The 16,098-nt window shown below is 43.4% G+C and overlaps 1 protein-coding gene across 7 annotated transcripts in view; it reads left to right on the forward strand.

The window, feature by feature from the left end:
- The window catches only part of GRK4 (G protein-coupled receptor kinase 4), a 97,945-nt gene that overhangs the window by 64,836 nt on the left and 17,011 nt on the right, over nucleotides 1-16,098 (forward strand). For all 7 annotated transcript variants that reach the window (XM_027598975.2, XM_027598974.2, XM_027598976.2 and 4 more), the window contains one exon: nucleotides 12,493-12,530. In XM_027598975.2, the coding sequence (XP_027454776.2) occupies nucleotides 12,493-12,530 (38 nt within the window). The remainder of the gene's footprint in view (nucleotides 1-12,492; nucleotides 12,531-16,098) is intronic.

The following is a 16,098-nucleotide window of genomic DNA, read 5'->3' on the forward strand; positions in this document are numbered from 1 at the left end:
GTCTACTCCCGGTGACGATGCCCTGAAGATTGTTGAACTATGACGAAGGATTTAAATATTGCATAACCTTAGTTGATAGGTTGGCAGGGTTTGAGAGGACTGACTCCAATTTTGAGAGAAGTTCTACTGTGGGTAAAATGCTATCAGACAACAGCACATGCTACAGAGAAATCATTTGGGAAAGGAAGAGTCAATCAGTGCAACAAATTTATTCTCTTGTTTTAAGAAACTGTCACAGACACCCCAACCTTCAGCAACCCCCACGTGATCAGTCAGCGGCCGGCAACATCGAGGTAAGACCCTCCACCAGCCAAAGGATTACAGCTGCTGAAAGCTCAGATGATGGTTAGCAGTAAGGCACTTTTTAATTAAGGCATTCATTGTTTTGGGGGCGCCTGGGTGGCTCAGTCGTTAAGCGTCTGCCTTCGGCTCAGATCACGATCCCAGGGTCCCGGGATCAAGTCCCGCATCGGGCTCCCTGCTCAGCGGGGAGTCGGCTCCCTCTGTCTCTGCCCCTGCTTGTGCTTTCTCTCTCTCTCAAATAAATAAATACAATCTTTTAAAAAAGGGATTTAGGGGATTTAGGATTGGAACCAATCCCCTGTATCTCTAAGGTGTGCCAGTATTACTGGATTGGTTAAAAGATTTTCATTTCCCTCCAGCCTTTCACCTCAGGCCCCCACTTGCCCTCAGACAGAGCAGAGGAAAGACATGGCTTGGCCAGCACTTAGTGGGAACTTAATGTATGTCCACAACACCCACCATTAGGAGGTGCCCACTGTTGAATGGAAGACCGATAACTTTCGGCCTCTGGTGGTGCATCCCCTCCCCTAGGGACCTGTCAAGCATTGCGTTCATCTTTGAAATTCTTTCTTGTTGTCAGAGGTTGCCTCTTGACAACCTTTATCAGACCAGGTGCCAGAAAAATGACCTTTCTTTTTGCAGAGGGACGGTACAAATGAGAATGCTCTACTTAATTTCAGCAGTCTGAGGTCAGAGAGGAGGAGGCACTCAGGCCGGGCTTTGAGCCATCCTTAGGGTATATAGCATGTTCGCAGTCAGAAGGAGAGCCTGGGGAGCCCCTCACCCTCGTCTGCGGGAGCTGCCCCGAGCGTGCCAGGCCTTCCCGTGTGGGCCTCTCGGAAGCACCAGCACAGATGCTGCAGCCTGGGTGAGGAGTTAGACCTCACGGGCTCCTGGAAGTCTTTTAGGATATGTGCTTTAAACTGGGCCCAGGTCCGATCAGGGAAGGCTTTCGGGAGGAGCTGGGACGCACATGGCAGCTCGGATAGATGGCTAAGGTCGAAGCAGAGGGTGACGGGATGGTTCTTCCGGGGGGGACGTGTGCCGTGCTTGCGTTCTGGAGAAGGTGGGCAGAGGAGTCCACTTAAACCAGGGTGGCCATAAAGATAGGAGGACAGCCGAAGCAAACCTGCTGGCTTTCTGTTGCCCAGCAGGCCCTCGGCTGTGCCCTTTGCATCTCTCATTTTTTTGGAGAAAAGGTTAAGAAGTTGCTAAAATGCCATAGCATATCCTAGAGACCCTTTTGCTCCAGATAGGATTTTCCTGGAGCATTTCGTCTTTTTTGGTCTGTCGTCTTCTGCTGTTTGTTCAGATAAAATGCCTGAAACAGCATCACGACAAACCACAGAAGCAGAGCTGGGCTCCGTGAGGCACAGACAGTGCTGACGGCAGGGACAGGCAGGGAGGCGGCGCCCGGGTGCGTGGCTTGGGGGTGTAGTAGTTTGTGTCATACCTTTACATACGTCTGTTGTAACATGGCTTTGTCTAAATTGATGAGTGAGAAAAAGCAAGTGAAAGAAATGAAATATACATATAGGGAGAGTCTTAAGAGCTAGATCATAGTTTTCAGTATGCAACCATATCTTTATCTAAGAAGTCAGCCATTTGACTCAAACAAAACAAGACATAAAGACATTTGTGTGTGCACGCATTTTCAGTCCAGCTGAGTACTCTCCCTCCCAACATCTTTTCATGACATATTGCCTGTTCATTATACAGAAGTCTGAAGGGGACTGTTGCCTTTGGGGTTTTGAATGTTCTTTAAAAATTAACTGAGGAACATAGTTTTTGTAAAATCAGATGAACTAAAATGCTTTTAGCTAGGGACAGACCCCGTGAGTGCCCTAGCACCATCTGGATGTTAACATGCGGGAATGACCAGTTCCTTATTAAATAGCACTTGAGTCTCTGGGCAGTGTGGTTGATCCTTGAACAGCACAGAGGTTGGGGCATCGACCCAGTCAAAAATCCACATGTAACTTTTGACTCCTCCCAAACTTACCTCCCAATAGTCTGCTGTTGACTGGAAGACTCACTGATGACATAGTCGATTAACACATATTTTGTATGTTTTATGGATTCTGCATTATTCTTTTACAGTAAAGCAAGCTAGCAGAAAGGCAGTGTTAGTAAAATCATAAGGAAGAGAACACACATGCCAGCACTGGGGCTGTAAGAAAACCCACGTGAAAGTGGACCCAAGCCGTTCAAACCCATGTTATTCAAGGGCCAGCTACGCTCTCTTTTCATGTAAGAGTTATTCCGAAGACCGGCCTGAAGCCTCGGGGAAGTCCTGGCCTAGCAGCAGCCGGATGTGGAGAACAACCTTCTCCTTGTTCTTCAGCCACTCTGGGGATGGTGTATCCTGCTTTCCATTGTTTGGGTAGTGTAGTGTCTTTTAAATTATGAGAATTATTTTACATAATAATGGAGAGTCTGTATGCAGGTGAATATGGCAAAAGGCAATGAAAATTTTAAAGAATTAGCTTTTTTTTTTTTAAAGATTTTATTTATTTATTTATTCATGAGAGACAGAGAGAGAGAGAGGCAGAGGGAGAAGCAGGCTTCCCGCTGAGCAGGGAGCCCGATGCGGGACTCGATCCCAGGACCCCGAGATCATGACCTGAGCCAAAGGCAGACGCTTAACCATCTGAGCCACCCAGGCGCCCTAAAGAATTAGCTTTTTAAAATGTTTTCAATTTTGCCACTATGGAAAATAGTAAGTAATTTTCCTCAAAAAAATTAAAAATAAAACTGCCATATAATCTAGCAATCTTACTTCTAGGTGTATTCTAAAGGATACATCCATAGTATGTCAAAGAGATGTCTGCATTTCCATGTTTACTGCAGCATTATTCAGAATAGCCAACATATAGAAACAACCTAAGTGTCCATTGGTGGGTGGATGGATGAAGAAAATGTGGTATATACATCCACAATGGAATTATTATTTGGCCATGAGACTGAAGGAAATCCTGTTATTTGTGACAACACAATGGACCTTGAGAGCATCATGCTAAGTAAGACAGGCCAGACATAGACAAATATTTCATGGTATCACTGATATGTGGAGTCTTAAAAAAAAAAAAGTCAAACTCGTGGAAACAGAGTAGAAATGTGGTCAGTAGAGGCTGGGGGGCACAGGGAGTAGGAAGAGTTTGGCAAAATGGCACGAACTTTCAGCTGTAAGATGAATGACCTGCAGATATAATATAAAACATAAAAATGGAGTTGATAACACTATATTGTATAACTGAAATTTGCTAAGGGACTAAGACTTAAATGTTCTCACACAAAAATGTGAGGTGGTGGGTGTGTTCATTAACTGGTGTGGGGGAACCCTTTCACAATTTTAAGGAAAAATTTTCAATTTCATTGCATTTTCTAGCAATTACAGAAACAAAAGAAAAACATCTAAAACAGATAACAAATGGGTGAGGGGCTGGAGATGCCCATGTTGGCTGTTTCTCAGTGCCGTCGCCTGTCAGGTTCCAGAAGGGTCAGCCTCCATGCTCCCTCCTAACCATAGCCATGTTGTCTTGAGCACACTCACCTTTAAAGAAGAGCTCACACTGGGGAAGGAGGGCATCATTTCTCTGTCTCTGTAGATCGACCTTTCTGCACATTATATACAAATAGAATCATCATGTGGCCTTTTGCATCTGGCTTCTGTCCACTAGAATAATGTTTTTGAGGTTCATCCATGTTTTAGCATTTATCAGTACCTGGTTCTATTTTATGGTGGAATAATATTCCATTGTCTTTTTGTCAGTTGATGGGTGTTTCAGATTGGTTCCACTTTTGGGTTTTTATGGATAATGAATGCTGCTATGAACATTTGTATGAAGTTTTGTTTGGACATATGTTTTCAGTTCTCTTGGGTAGATACTAACACGTGGAATTTCTTGAGAGCATGGAAAATTGACGTTTACCTTTTTAAGACAGTTTCAAGCTCTCTTCCAAAGTGGCTGCACCATTTTACATTCCTTCCAGGGCTCCAACCCCTCACATTGTCTCCAATACTTGTTAGTATCTCCCTGTTTAATGCTAGCCCACCTCAGTGGCTGTGAAGTGACATCTCATGGTGGGTTTTTGTGTTTTTTGTTTTGTTTTTTTCTCTTGGTGGTTTTGATTTGCACTTCCCTGATGACTGATGATATTGAGCATCTTTTCATATGCTTATTGGCCATCCTTATATATTCTTTGCTTAAATGTGTATTCAAATACTGTGCCTCCTTTCAATTTGGGTTATTTACCTTATCAGTATTAAATGGCAAACATTCTTTATATATTCTGGATACATGTCCTTTACTAGACGTAAAATTCGCAAATACTTTCTTCCAGTCTGTGGCTTATCTTTTCATGTTCTTAATGGCGTCTTTTGAATTGCAAAAGTTTTTAATTTTAGTGAAGTCCAATTTGTCAGGGTTTTGTTGTTGTTGATTCACTTTTGGTGTTTCTCTAAGAAATTGTTGTCTAACCAACAACATGAGGATTTTGTTTTCTCTAAGGATTTTATGGTTTTAAGTCTTACCTTTAGGTTTATCACCCATGTTGAGTTAAGTTTTTAGGACAGGGTGGGTGGGTGAAGAGTCTCCATCCCAGCACCAATTGTTGAAAATACTATCATTTCCCCATTGAACTGCCTTGGCACTTTTGTCTAAAACTGATTGACTGTAAGAGGGTGGGTGGGTTTACTTCTTGACCCTCAGTTCTATTCCATTGGTCTGTATGTCTGTCCTTCTGGCAGTACCATACTGTCTTGATTACTGTAACTTTGTGGTAAGTTTTGAAATTGGGAAGTATGAGGCTTCTCACTTTGTTCTTTTTTGAGATTGTTTTGGCTATTCTGGGTCCTTTGCATTTCCATTTAAATGTTAGGATCAGCTTGTCAGTTTCTGGGACAAAAATTGCTGCTAAGGATTACATTGAATCCATAGTCCAATTTGGGGATAGTGGACATCTGAACAATACTAAATCTTCTGACCTATGAACACAGGATGTCTTTCCAGTTATTTAGATGATCTTTAATTTCTCGGGAATATTTTGTACTTTTCAGTATATATATCTTGTACTTTTTTTTTGCTCTTAAGTTTATTCCTAAATTTATTGTTTTTGATGCCATTTCAAACACAGTTGTTTCCTTTTTTTTTTTTTTTTTATAAAGAGAGCATGAGTGGTTTGGGACAGAGGGAGGAGAGAGAGAATCTTAAACAGGCTTTACACTCAGGGTGGAGCCTGACGCAGGGCTCAATCCCACGACCCTGAGATCATGATCTGAGCCGAAATCAAGAGTCCGATGCTTAACTGATTGAGCCACCCAGGCACCCTACAGTTGTTTTCTTAATTTCATTTTTGGACTATTCCTTGCTAGTGTGTAGAAATACATTTGATTTCTGTATATTGATCTTGTGTCCTTGCTCAGCTCTTTTATTAGCTTTAGAAGTTTTGTTGTGAATTCCTTAAAATTTTCTACATATAGAATAATGTCACCTGTGAATAAAGACAGTAGACTCATGTTTATTTTTCTTTCCCAACTAGAATCCTGCTGCTTCTGTTGGTACTTCATGAGAGGGAAATTTTGGATAGACATACAAAAGCTTGAATCAGTGCACCCTCCTGAGACTTCTGAAGCAGACTAGAAAAATCAGTAATTAAAAACCAGCCTGATGAATGCTGTTTACATTTATATACAATGAATACAGAGAAGAGACAATTTGAGAATGATGTCACTGAGGTCAGATCTGTCCCTTCCCTCCCATCAAGTGTCCTCCATGTCACTGTCAGAGTCAAAATCTCCAGTTTGCATACTAGAGGGTCAGGCCTAATATTGTAATTCTTTTATATTTAAGAATGTGGAGGTTGTAATTTTTAGCTGACACCAAGTTCGGATATTTAGTGGATAATAAGGTCTTCAGTTACTTTTCTCTCATTTAGGTTTGATTTTGTTTTATATTTTCCTTTTGTGTAGATTCTTTAGGCCAGTTCTCAGATTGAGAGGTGAATTTTGATACTTAATCATTAAATCAGTTTTGCTTTGTCTTTTTTTGTGATCCAGAATCTTCTCCAGACATTTCTCTGCAGTGGCAACTTTACTGTGTACTCTTTTACCAATAAATCCACTGTTCTATGCTGGGCTCAGCCCATCAACGAGCAGTGTTGTGGCCGGACCAGCCCTTGTGGTTCTTATTATAACTGCAGGATGCCCCTCAGCAATAGCCATCAAGAAACTTTGAAAGAGAAAAAGGTTATTATTTATAAGTCCTGGCAATTACATGTAGTACCCAGGACCACAACAGGGAGGTCTGGAGGTGCAGGGTGGGAGAGGGGACGCCTGAGCATGTGGGCCTGGGGCTCTGCAGTTATTGGGGCAGAGGGTGGGGACCTAGAGTCTCACAGTCGCACTCTTTATTGGTGAACGTAAAACATAAGAATGGGAATGTAAAGCACTGGAAGAGAAAAAACAACTGACCCAAATGGTCAGTTATTTAAATAAACCAAGATCTCTCAAACAGAGGAGCCTGGGGTGGGGGTGGGGGACTGGCAATGTGTTTATTGAGAAAGATGTCTTTGAAGTGGATACCTCGGCCACCGGAGCTGGAGTCAAACACTGGCATTACAAAAAAAGGAAAACCGTCAGGTCTTACACTACAGTGATTGTGGAATCCAGGCGGATTGTGATTTTATTAAATGCTGAAAGATAACGCACTTGTCCCGAAAGTGGCGCTCCGTGCTCCCTCACTGTTCAGGCTTCTACTTGACAATCATGCGTCTTCCGGCTCCGAGTGGATCTGGACATCTGCACTATACTCCTGCGAGTCGGGAGTGAGCCAGCAGGATCAAGAAACAACTCTTTGTTATGAACGAGGGACATTATGCGGTGAGCGGGGTTATGTGTGCTTCAAAAGTGGTTAGGCCTCTCCTGGGAGGAGCTTTCGTTTTCTGAAGATACAAGATTATTTACAACAGAAGCTCCCTGCCTCTGGCTCTGTGAGGGGGAGGATGCAGTCTGTTGCTTCAGGAGAGGATGTGCTCAGGGTAATGTGTTACGGCTCCGGTTTTCTGCAAACAGTGTGTTCCTGGAGACCACTGAGGTCCTGCATCTACTGAGCTGATGCCCGCGTGTGCTTAGACAGCGCTTGTCAAAGGCTCACAACTGTTAAACTTAAAATAAAACTGCCCTTATTTCCCCCGCAAAAATAGGTTTGTTCAGGACTAGCAGAGAATTGCAATCTAGGCCAACCAAATAAAAGCTAAAACCACAGGTGAATCTGCAGAACAAACGAGGGGAGGCTCTTTTATAGAGGAAGGGGGGGTGGGGTGGGCTGTTAGAAACAGAAAGTCCATTGGGGTAAACTGAGAGCTGGAAGTGTAGTGGACTCTCAGTGGCTAGGCTGTGGCAGTCTCTCATTGGCCGGGCTGTGGCAGTGTCTCATTGGCCGGGCTGTGACCGTCTCTCATTGGCTGGGCTGTGGCAGTCTCTCATTGGCTGGGCTATGACTGTCTCATTGGCCGGGCTGTGACCGTCTCTCATTGGCCGGGCTGTGGCAGTCTCTCATTGGCCGGGCTATGACTGTCTCATTGGCCGGGCTGTGGCAGTGTCTCGTTGGCCGGGCGGTGACCGTCTCTCATTGGCTGGGCTGTGGCAGTCTCTCATTGGCTGGGCTATGACTGTCTCATTGGCCGGGCTGTGACCGTCTCTCATTGGCTGGGCTGTGGCAGTCTCTCATTGGCCGGGCTGTGACCGTCTCTCATTGGCCGGGCTATGACTGTCTCATTGGCCGGGCTGTGGCCGTCTCTCATTGGCTGGGCTGTTGCTGGGGGAGGAGGAAACCTTCCTTCTTCTTGCTGGGAGTGCTGAGTGTAGCTATGGCAGCATCCGGGAGCGAGGTGCTTCTCTTCCTGTTGGGTCTGCAGCTGACCGGGAGTGGTCGGAGCTCCTCCTACCTGCCTCCAGACTCCGTTCTTTTTTTTTTTTTAATTTTTTTTTAAAAGATTTTATTTATTTATTTGAGAGAGAAAGAATGAGAGAGAGAGAGCACGAGAGGGAGGAGTGTCAGAGGGAGAAGCAGACCCCCTGCTGAGCAAGGAGCCCAATGCGGGACTCGACCCCGGGACTCCGGGATCATGACCTGAGCCGAAGGCAGTCGCTTAACCAACTGAGCCACCCAGGCGCCCTCCAGACTCCGTTCTAAACGAAGTTTCCTTTTGTTAATTTTCACAACAGTAACAGTAGTTGTTCAATCAAGACGATTTTAGAGTTTTATTTTATTAATGATGAACAAATTGAACTCGTGGCACGTGCCCTTTTACTTTGTTTCCATGTATCTCTGTATTTGAAGAAAACCGCCACTATGCTATAAATAACAAAAAACGCTGCTGGATATGGTCACAATACACGGGAACAGCATTTATTTGTAGAGCACTCTGGCACATTGTCATTGTATCTTCCCAACAGTCTTTTGAGGGACCATGTCTATTTATAGTTAAGAGAGATTGTCTCTTGTCACCTTCCTCGTGAGTGATGGTTACTGATCCAGGTCTTGTGTTCTGTGCTTTGTGCCTCACTCTTTCCCGTAACAGGAGGGAAAACCTGAATCTTGACTTGGCAGTTTTACTGTTTTGTTACATTTCTCAAGAGCTCTTCCTTAATTAAACAGGATGACATATCCACCTGTCTGGAATGCTATAGTTGGAAATTATTAAGGGAAATGGATGTTTAGCTGTGCTTTGGATCTCTTTTTCTAGTGAATGAGTTGTGGAATGAAAAGTGGATGATATTATCCACTGTAAGGAGAAGGCAGTTGGTGTGTAGAATAACAGTGGGAAGGAAACACTTTGGACCTATACTTTTTCAGTAGTGAATTGGCTCATACAGGCCATTAGGCAGTACAGATTATTGCTATCATGTTTTAGATTTTTCAGTAGCAAGAAGGATCTTTCAGTCATTCCAGAAATATATATTGAGTCCCAGATGTATACACACTTCTTAGTTGTGTGCTAGACACACACTCCGGGGAACAAATTGGATTTTGAAGTCCTTGTTCTCAGGAAACCTTTAACCTAGAGGCTAGAAGGGTAGTGTGCAAATGAACACAGAAATGGAGATATGCTTACCATTTACAGTAAGTGCTCAAAGGATAATCTCGTTTCCACCATTTTTGAAACATGGAAGTTAATTTAAAGTGAGAATGGCAGATCTTAACGTTTAAAAAAACCATTCATCTGTCTATGACCCACATTCTTCCAGATTGGAAATTTCTGCCTCATAGTATCTGTCTTTAAAAACGATAGTAACTAACAGACCCATTCCTGGAGACTCTTTTAGGCACATCAGCTTTTCTGAGGTCAGCTTTTCTGAGGTGGGGTGCATGGTGGGATGGCAGGCGATGGGGACAGACCTTAGATTCTTGCCCCAAGGCTAATGAGTCATATTATCTTGAAGAATGTTTAAGGGAACACTAGGGAGTGAGCCAAAGTTCTTTTTGCTTTGGTTCCCTTACTCTGCCCCTTCCCTGATCAAGAACATTGCTCCTGATGCCTTCTGATTGGGTTGGAGCTGTTTCCCAAGACCATGGTATATTTAGACCCTACTGAAGTTCCAGTTATGCCAGGGTTTAGGAAACCCTCACCTGTGGCCGGGCCAACCCCTGCTGTTCTCTTCATCTGACTCCCACAGAGTGTGCCCAGCAGGCTGTTCATGCACGGCCTCACTCCCCAGGAGAGGCTGGCTAACTGGCAGGACCCAGCGGGGAGTGAGGGCATAGTGGGAGACAGAGAGTCACCAGGAGAAAGCAGGGTACTGCAATGCAGGCATGAGCTGGGATGAGAGGAGGGGCAGGTGGGTGAACCACGGACCAGGCAGAGGTTCAAGCCTCAGGGTCCGGGAATCAACTTCTCATGGTCATTCACGCCTCAGTGACAGGCTGGGAAATGGGATCCAAATGGCAAGTGCTTTTTCTTAACAAGAAGAGGATGGACATGCAACCAGCAAAATGAGTTTCTGGTGGCCCAGAGCATGGAAGTATAAGATCACTTTTAAATGGCTTGAGAGCACAACGAATGGTATATAAGCTGTGCCCAAGTCAGGAGGCTGCAGGGTGGAAGACTGTGCAGATGTAAGAAGACAATCTCACTTATTTTAATCTCAGCATTGGTTGGACCCTCCTGTATATGCTGACCTTCATTCGTGTTCCTGGCTTGAGACCGTGATTAGATCATTACTTTGCAATCCAAAAGGAACTGAAAAGATCACTAGGAAATCCCTTCACTTGACAGTTGAGGAAGCCACATCCTGGAGGCTGAGTGGCCGACCAGTGATGAGGCATTGTCCAGTGTCCTTCACACAAGGCCCGCGCCCATGCTTGGAGACCTGTGAAGAGAGCCTTTAGGTTGATCAAAAGCCTGGAGAAATCGTTTTTGAAGGAAGGTGCAAGAAACAACAACACATTGTGGCCTAACCACATTGTGGTGGTGCCTGATACTCGTATGTATCCAGTGTCCAGTGTACGGGGCAGGGCAGGGCGAGCAAGGGTTCTTTGCACTTTGTTCTAGCTTGTCATTTGGCTTCTGTGTGACCCACTGAACTTTGCTAGTCCTCAAGACCAGCACTCTGTCTACAGCTGCTTCCCTGAGCTTTTGTGGCCCGGATAGGAGATGGTGCCTGCGCCATGCGTGAGCACAGTCGTGGCGTGCGTGGCGGGCACTGGGTGCGTTACTGACATTACTCCTGCTGCCGCTGGTACAACACACTTCCTTTCTGAGCCGGCTGACCCGCAGTGCGTGGTGACAGCTGAGTGGACGGTTGGCCCACAGCCGGCTTTCTGACCATCTCTGTAGCCCACACTTGGAGCAGTGAGGTTTAGGACGTCCCGGGAGACATTTAAGTAATTTGGGGGGCAGGTGTTGTGTTGCTGTTGAGCATAAGCCTATGTAAACAAGGAGGCTGGGGAGGTTCCATGTTAAGGAAGGCTACTTTGTTTTCAATAACATTTATAAGGATTTTTTTTAATACAGAAAAGAATAAAGGGAAAAACAGAAATGCTCACCATCCCACCCAGATAGCGCAGGAGCATATGCACATGGCTGGAAGATGCAAATGCCGAAGCCACCTGCCCCTTTGCCGCTGATTCCTCTCCCCAAGGGGACCATGACCGTGGTGGCATGGCTGGCCCCACAGGAATGTTCCTCTGCAGCCACTCAGGGTGTGAGCTGTTAACAGGCTCACTTCTCATCTTTTCCTGACGGTGTGGGTTTGGACCTGAGCAGGTTTTACACTAAATGCGGCCTCTGGGGGTGCTGGGAGGGCTCACTTCAGCTAGCTCCTGGTTCTGTCTCTTTACGGAGCTTTCCCGAGTTCAGCTGCCTTCCATCCGCTGTTGCTCTCCTGTGGAGGTTCTAGGAATCTGGCCACAAATGGAGGGGTGATGCTCGGGGGACACGGGGTGTTGTGATAGGGCCACATTTGAAACCAGAGTTACATATAAATCCTCTGAAAAGTAAATTTTTTTTTCAAAGGGAAGAAGCAAGCAGTTTGGAATATCACATTTAAGATATTTTATTCTTTAGTGATCTGTATTTATTCAAAGCCTGTGTACCCCTCCCCCAGTCACGGCTGTTAATTACACGCTTCCTGCTGCAAGGCCTGAGCTCCCCCAACCCTGCCTCACTGGGGAAGTGGGTGCGTGTGGATCACACCACAGTACAGGGGAGGAAACTGAGGCCTAGAGCAGTTCAGGTCACGCAGCAGAAGAGTGGCAGAGCTCGGATTTGAATCCATGCCTGTCTGACCCCCAAGGCTGAGTTATTCTGGTATGGGAAATTTTCAGTTGTTGACATTTTAAAACGTATATGAGTGATAAGAGAAACTGAGCCGAGATCATTAAGGACTAATTCCTTACTACGGGGCTGTACCTTCCATCACTGAACTGTCTCAGATCCGCAGCCTGGACAGAGCACACTGCTGTCACATGCACGGTGTTGGTTGAGGTGAATCCTTTGTGGCGCCCTCGTCCTTCCCAGTGACGGCGTGAAGGACTCAGGACTTGACCCACAAAGGATGGTTTTGTTATCCCCTGTCCTTGGTGCTGCTCATAGTGGAGACATCTGTGGTTATTTCTGCTGGGTGCTGATGAATCAGTGTCACCTTCTGAATAATTGAGCTTTTTGTTGTTGTCTCTTCCTTTGTAGAGACTTAAAGCCTGAGAATATTCTCCTTGATGACCGTGGTAAGTGAGTGAGCTTTCACATCTAAAGCATAACACTTTGTTAAGAGGGACTTGGTTACAGAAAGTTGATGTGGGCTTAGCCCATTGTTGCAGGACAAACAACAACAAAAAAGAAAACTCTTTGGTATGTGTTCTTTGGAAAACATAATAGAGATAACATGGTCATTCCCCTTTATTTAGACAAGAAGCAGAGTTGGTCATAATTTTCAGTTAATAATTACAGTTTTAGAAGCATATTAAAATAAATCCACAATAAGAACATTTTTCTCTCTCATATTTCTTGCTGTTGGTCCATATCTTGATTTTTCCCTTAGAGGTGTATTTCCACCTAGGAGCGCCTAAGAATTTTCTTTTTTAAAAAAATAACAAATGGTTGTTGAATTTTGTCAGTGCTTTTTCTATCAAGATGATTGTATGATGCTCCTTTTTTCTGTTAATATAGTTAATTTTCAAATGTTAAACTAACATATGATTTCTGAAATAAATCCAATATGGGCATAATGAGTTATTCTTTACATAGATTGCTAGCTTCTGTTTTCTGACATTTTGAAGGTGAAGCTGGCTCTGTTTTTGAGGGCACTGGGTCTCTATGTCTCTGCAGTGCTGGGAGCACCAGAGTCCTGCTGCGTCTGTGTCCCTGCAGACTCTCCGGGGGCCCAAAAGTCTTGGCTTGGTTCCCAGCTGCTCCCAGCTTCAGCAAGAGTCCCAGGTGGGAGCAGCTGGAGAGCAGCTGTGTGCGCCCCCCTCCCCCAAGTGAACAGCCTCTGGTTTGACCAGGGTTTGCAAATGCTTCTGAGAAAACACTTGGGCCCCTTGAGGCTCACTTCTGATTGGTTCTCCACATAGGGTCTCAGTGCATCTGATCCAGGTGCTGCTGTGGCTCATGAATGCCCTTAAAGTAGAACTTGTGTGCCGTGGCTGGCAGTGGTAGCATGGCCACCACAACCTTTGCCACCCTGTCCCAAAGCACGTGCCAAGTGTCATTTCTGTGGTGCCTACTGTTACTTGTTCTTTAGATACTTGGACCTGGTCACATTCTTGTTAAGAATGGAAAGGAATGACAGAACTTTGTTTTGCTTTTCTTGATTTCAGGAGACTTTTAGTCTTTTTGTTTTCCTACTCTTTTAATTTTAAAAGTGTAATCCTGGCTATACTTTATGACTTATAAATGAATTGATTTTAGGTTTTTTAATATCACTTAAATTACTTAAATTGCTTAAATTACTTATCACTTTATACTTAAAATTCCCAAGAACTAATTTCCACCAGAAACCATAGAACATAAAAGTAACTCTTTCATTTCCCATCTAGACAGCTTGTTGAGGTTTCTGTTTTTGTCTGTAAAGCATAACCTGACATTTGTGGTGAAATTAGGTTTAAAAAGATGATTATCAAGAGAACTACAGACCAATATCTCTGATGAACATAGATACAAAAATCCTCAACAAAATACTAGCAAATTGAATCCAAGAATACATTAAAAAAATCATTCACCACAGTTAAGTGTGATTTACTCCTGGGATGCAAGGGAGGTTCAGTATTCACAAATCAATCAACGTAATATATCACATCAATAAGAGAAAGGATAAAACCACATGATCATTTCAGTAGATGCAGAAAAAGCATTTGACAAAGTACAACATCCATTCATGATAAAAAAAACCCTCAACAAAGTAGGTTGAGAGGGAACATACTTTAATGTAATAAAGGCCATACATGAAAAACCCACAGCTAATATCATCCTCAATGGGGGAAAACAGAGCTTTTCCCCTGTCAGGAACAAGACAGGGATGTCCACTCTCACCACTTTTATTCAACATAGTACTAGAAGTCCTAGCCACAGCAATCAGATAAGAAAAAGGAATAAAAGGCATCCAAATTGGTAAAGAAGAAGTAAAACTTTCAGTTTTTGCAGATGACATGATACTGTATACAGAAAACCCTAAGGACTCCACAGAAGAACTGCTAGAGCTGATAAATGAATTCAGTAAGGTTGCAGTATACAAAATCAATGTATAGAAATCCGTTGCATTTCTATACACCAATAATGAAGCAGCAGAAAGAAAAATTAAGAAAACAATCCCATCTGTAGTTATACCAAAAATAATAAAATACCTAGCAATAAGCTCAACCAGGGAAGTGAAAAGCCGGTACTCTGAAAATTTTAAAACACTGACAAAAGAAATTGAAGACGATGTAAACAGATGGAAAGCTATTCCATGCTCATGGATTGGAAGAACAGATATTGTTAAAATGTCTAAACTACCGCAAGCAATCTACAGATTTAATGCATTCCCTATCAAAATATCAACAGCATTTTTCACAGAACTAGAAGAAATAATCTTAAAATTTATATGGAACCACAAAGACCCCAAACAGCCAAAGCAATCTTGAAAAAGAAAAACAAAGCTGGAGGTATCACAATTCCAGATTTCAAGATATATTATAAATCTGTAGTGATCAAAACAGTATGGTACTGGCACAAAAATGGACACACAGATCAATAGGATAGAATAGAAAACCCAGAAATAAATCCACAATTATATGTGGATTTATTTAACTAATCTTCAACAGTCTTCAACAAAGGAGGCAAAAATATGCAATGGGAACAAAATGGTCTCTTTGACAAATGGTGTTGGGAAAACTGTACCACTTTCTTATACCATACACAAAAATAAACTCAAAATGGATTAAGGACCTAAATGTTATACCTGAAACCATAAAAGTCCTAGAAGAGAACACAGGCAGTAATTTCTCATGGACATGTTGTTACGATGTCATGGACATTGATGTTATGGACATCATCCATAACAATGTTTTTTTTTAGATATGCCTCCTGAGCAAGGGAAACAAAAGCAAAAATTAAGTCTTGGAATTACATCAAAATAAAATCTTTGTGTAGCAAAGGAAACAATCAACAAAACAAAAAGACAAGCTACTGAATAGGAGGAGATATTTGCAAATGATACATCCAATAAAGAGTTAGTATCCAACATATATGGGGCGCCTGGGTGGCTCAGATGGTTAAGCATCTGCCTTCGGCTCAGGTCATGATCCCAGCATCCTGGGATCAAGTCTCGCATTGGGCTCCCTGCTCCTTGGGAGCCTGCTTCTCCCTCTGCCTCTCTCTCTCTCTCTCTCTCTCTCTGTCTCTCATGAATAAATAAAAATCTTTATTAAAAAAAAAAGAACTTCTAAAACTCAACACCCAAGAGACAAATAATCCGATTAGAAATAGGCAGAAGACATGAGCAGACATTTCTTTTCTTTTTTTTTTTTTTTATGAGCAGACATTTCTCCAAAGAAGACACACAGATGGCCAACACACACATGAAAAGATGCTCAACATCTCTCATCATCAGGGAAATGCAAATCAAAACCACAGTGAGATACCACCTCACACCTGTGAGGTGGCTAAAGTCAACAACACAAGAAAGAGCAAGTGTTGGTGAGGATGTGGAGAAAAAGGAACCCTCATGCACTGTTGGTGGGAATGCAAACTGGTGTGGCCACTGTGGAAGACAGTATGGAGCTTCCTCAAAAAATTAAAAATAGAGGGTGCCTGGGT

This window comes from Zalophus californianus, chromosome 2, assembly GCF_009762305.2.
Source record: "Zalophus californianus isolate mZalCal1 chromosome 2, mZalCal1.pri.v2, whole genome shotgun sequence".
NCBI classification, from domain to species: domain Eukaryota; kingdom Metazoa; phylum Chordata; class Mammalia; order Carnivora; family Otariidae; genus Zalophus; species Zalophus californianus.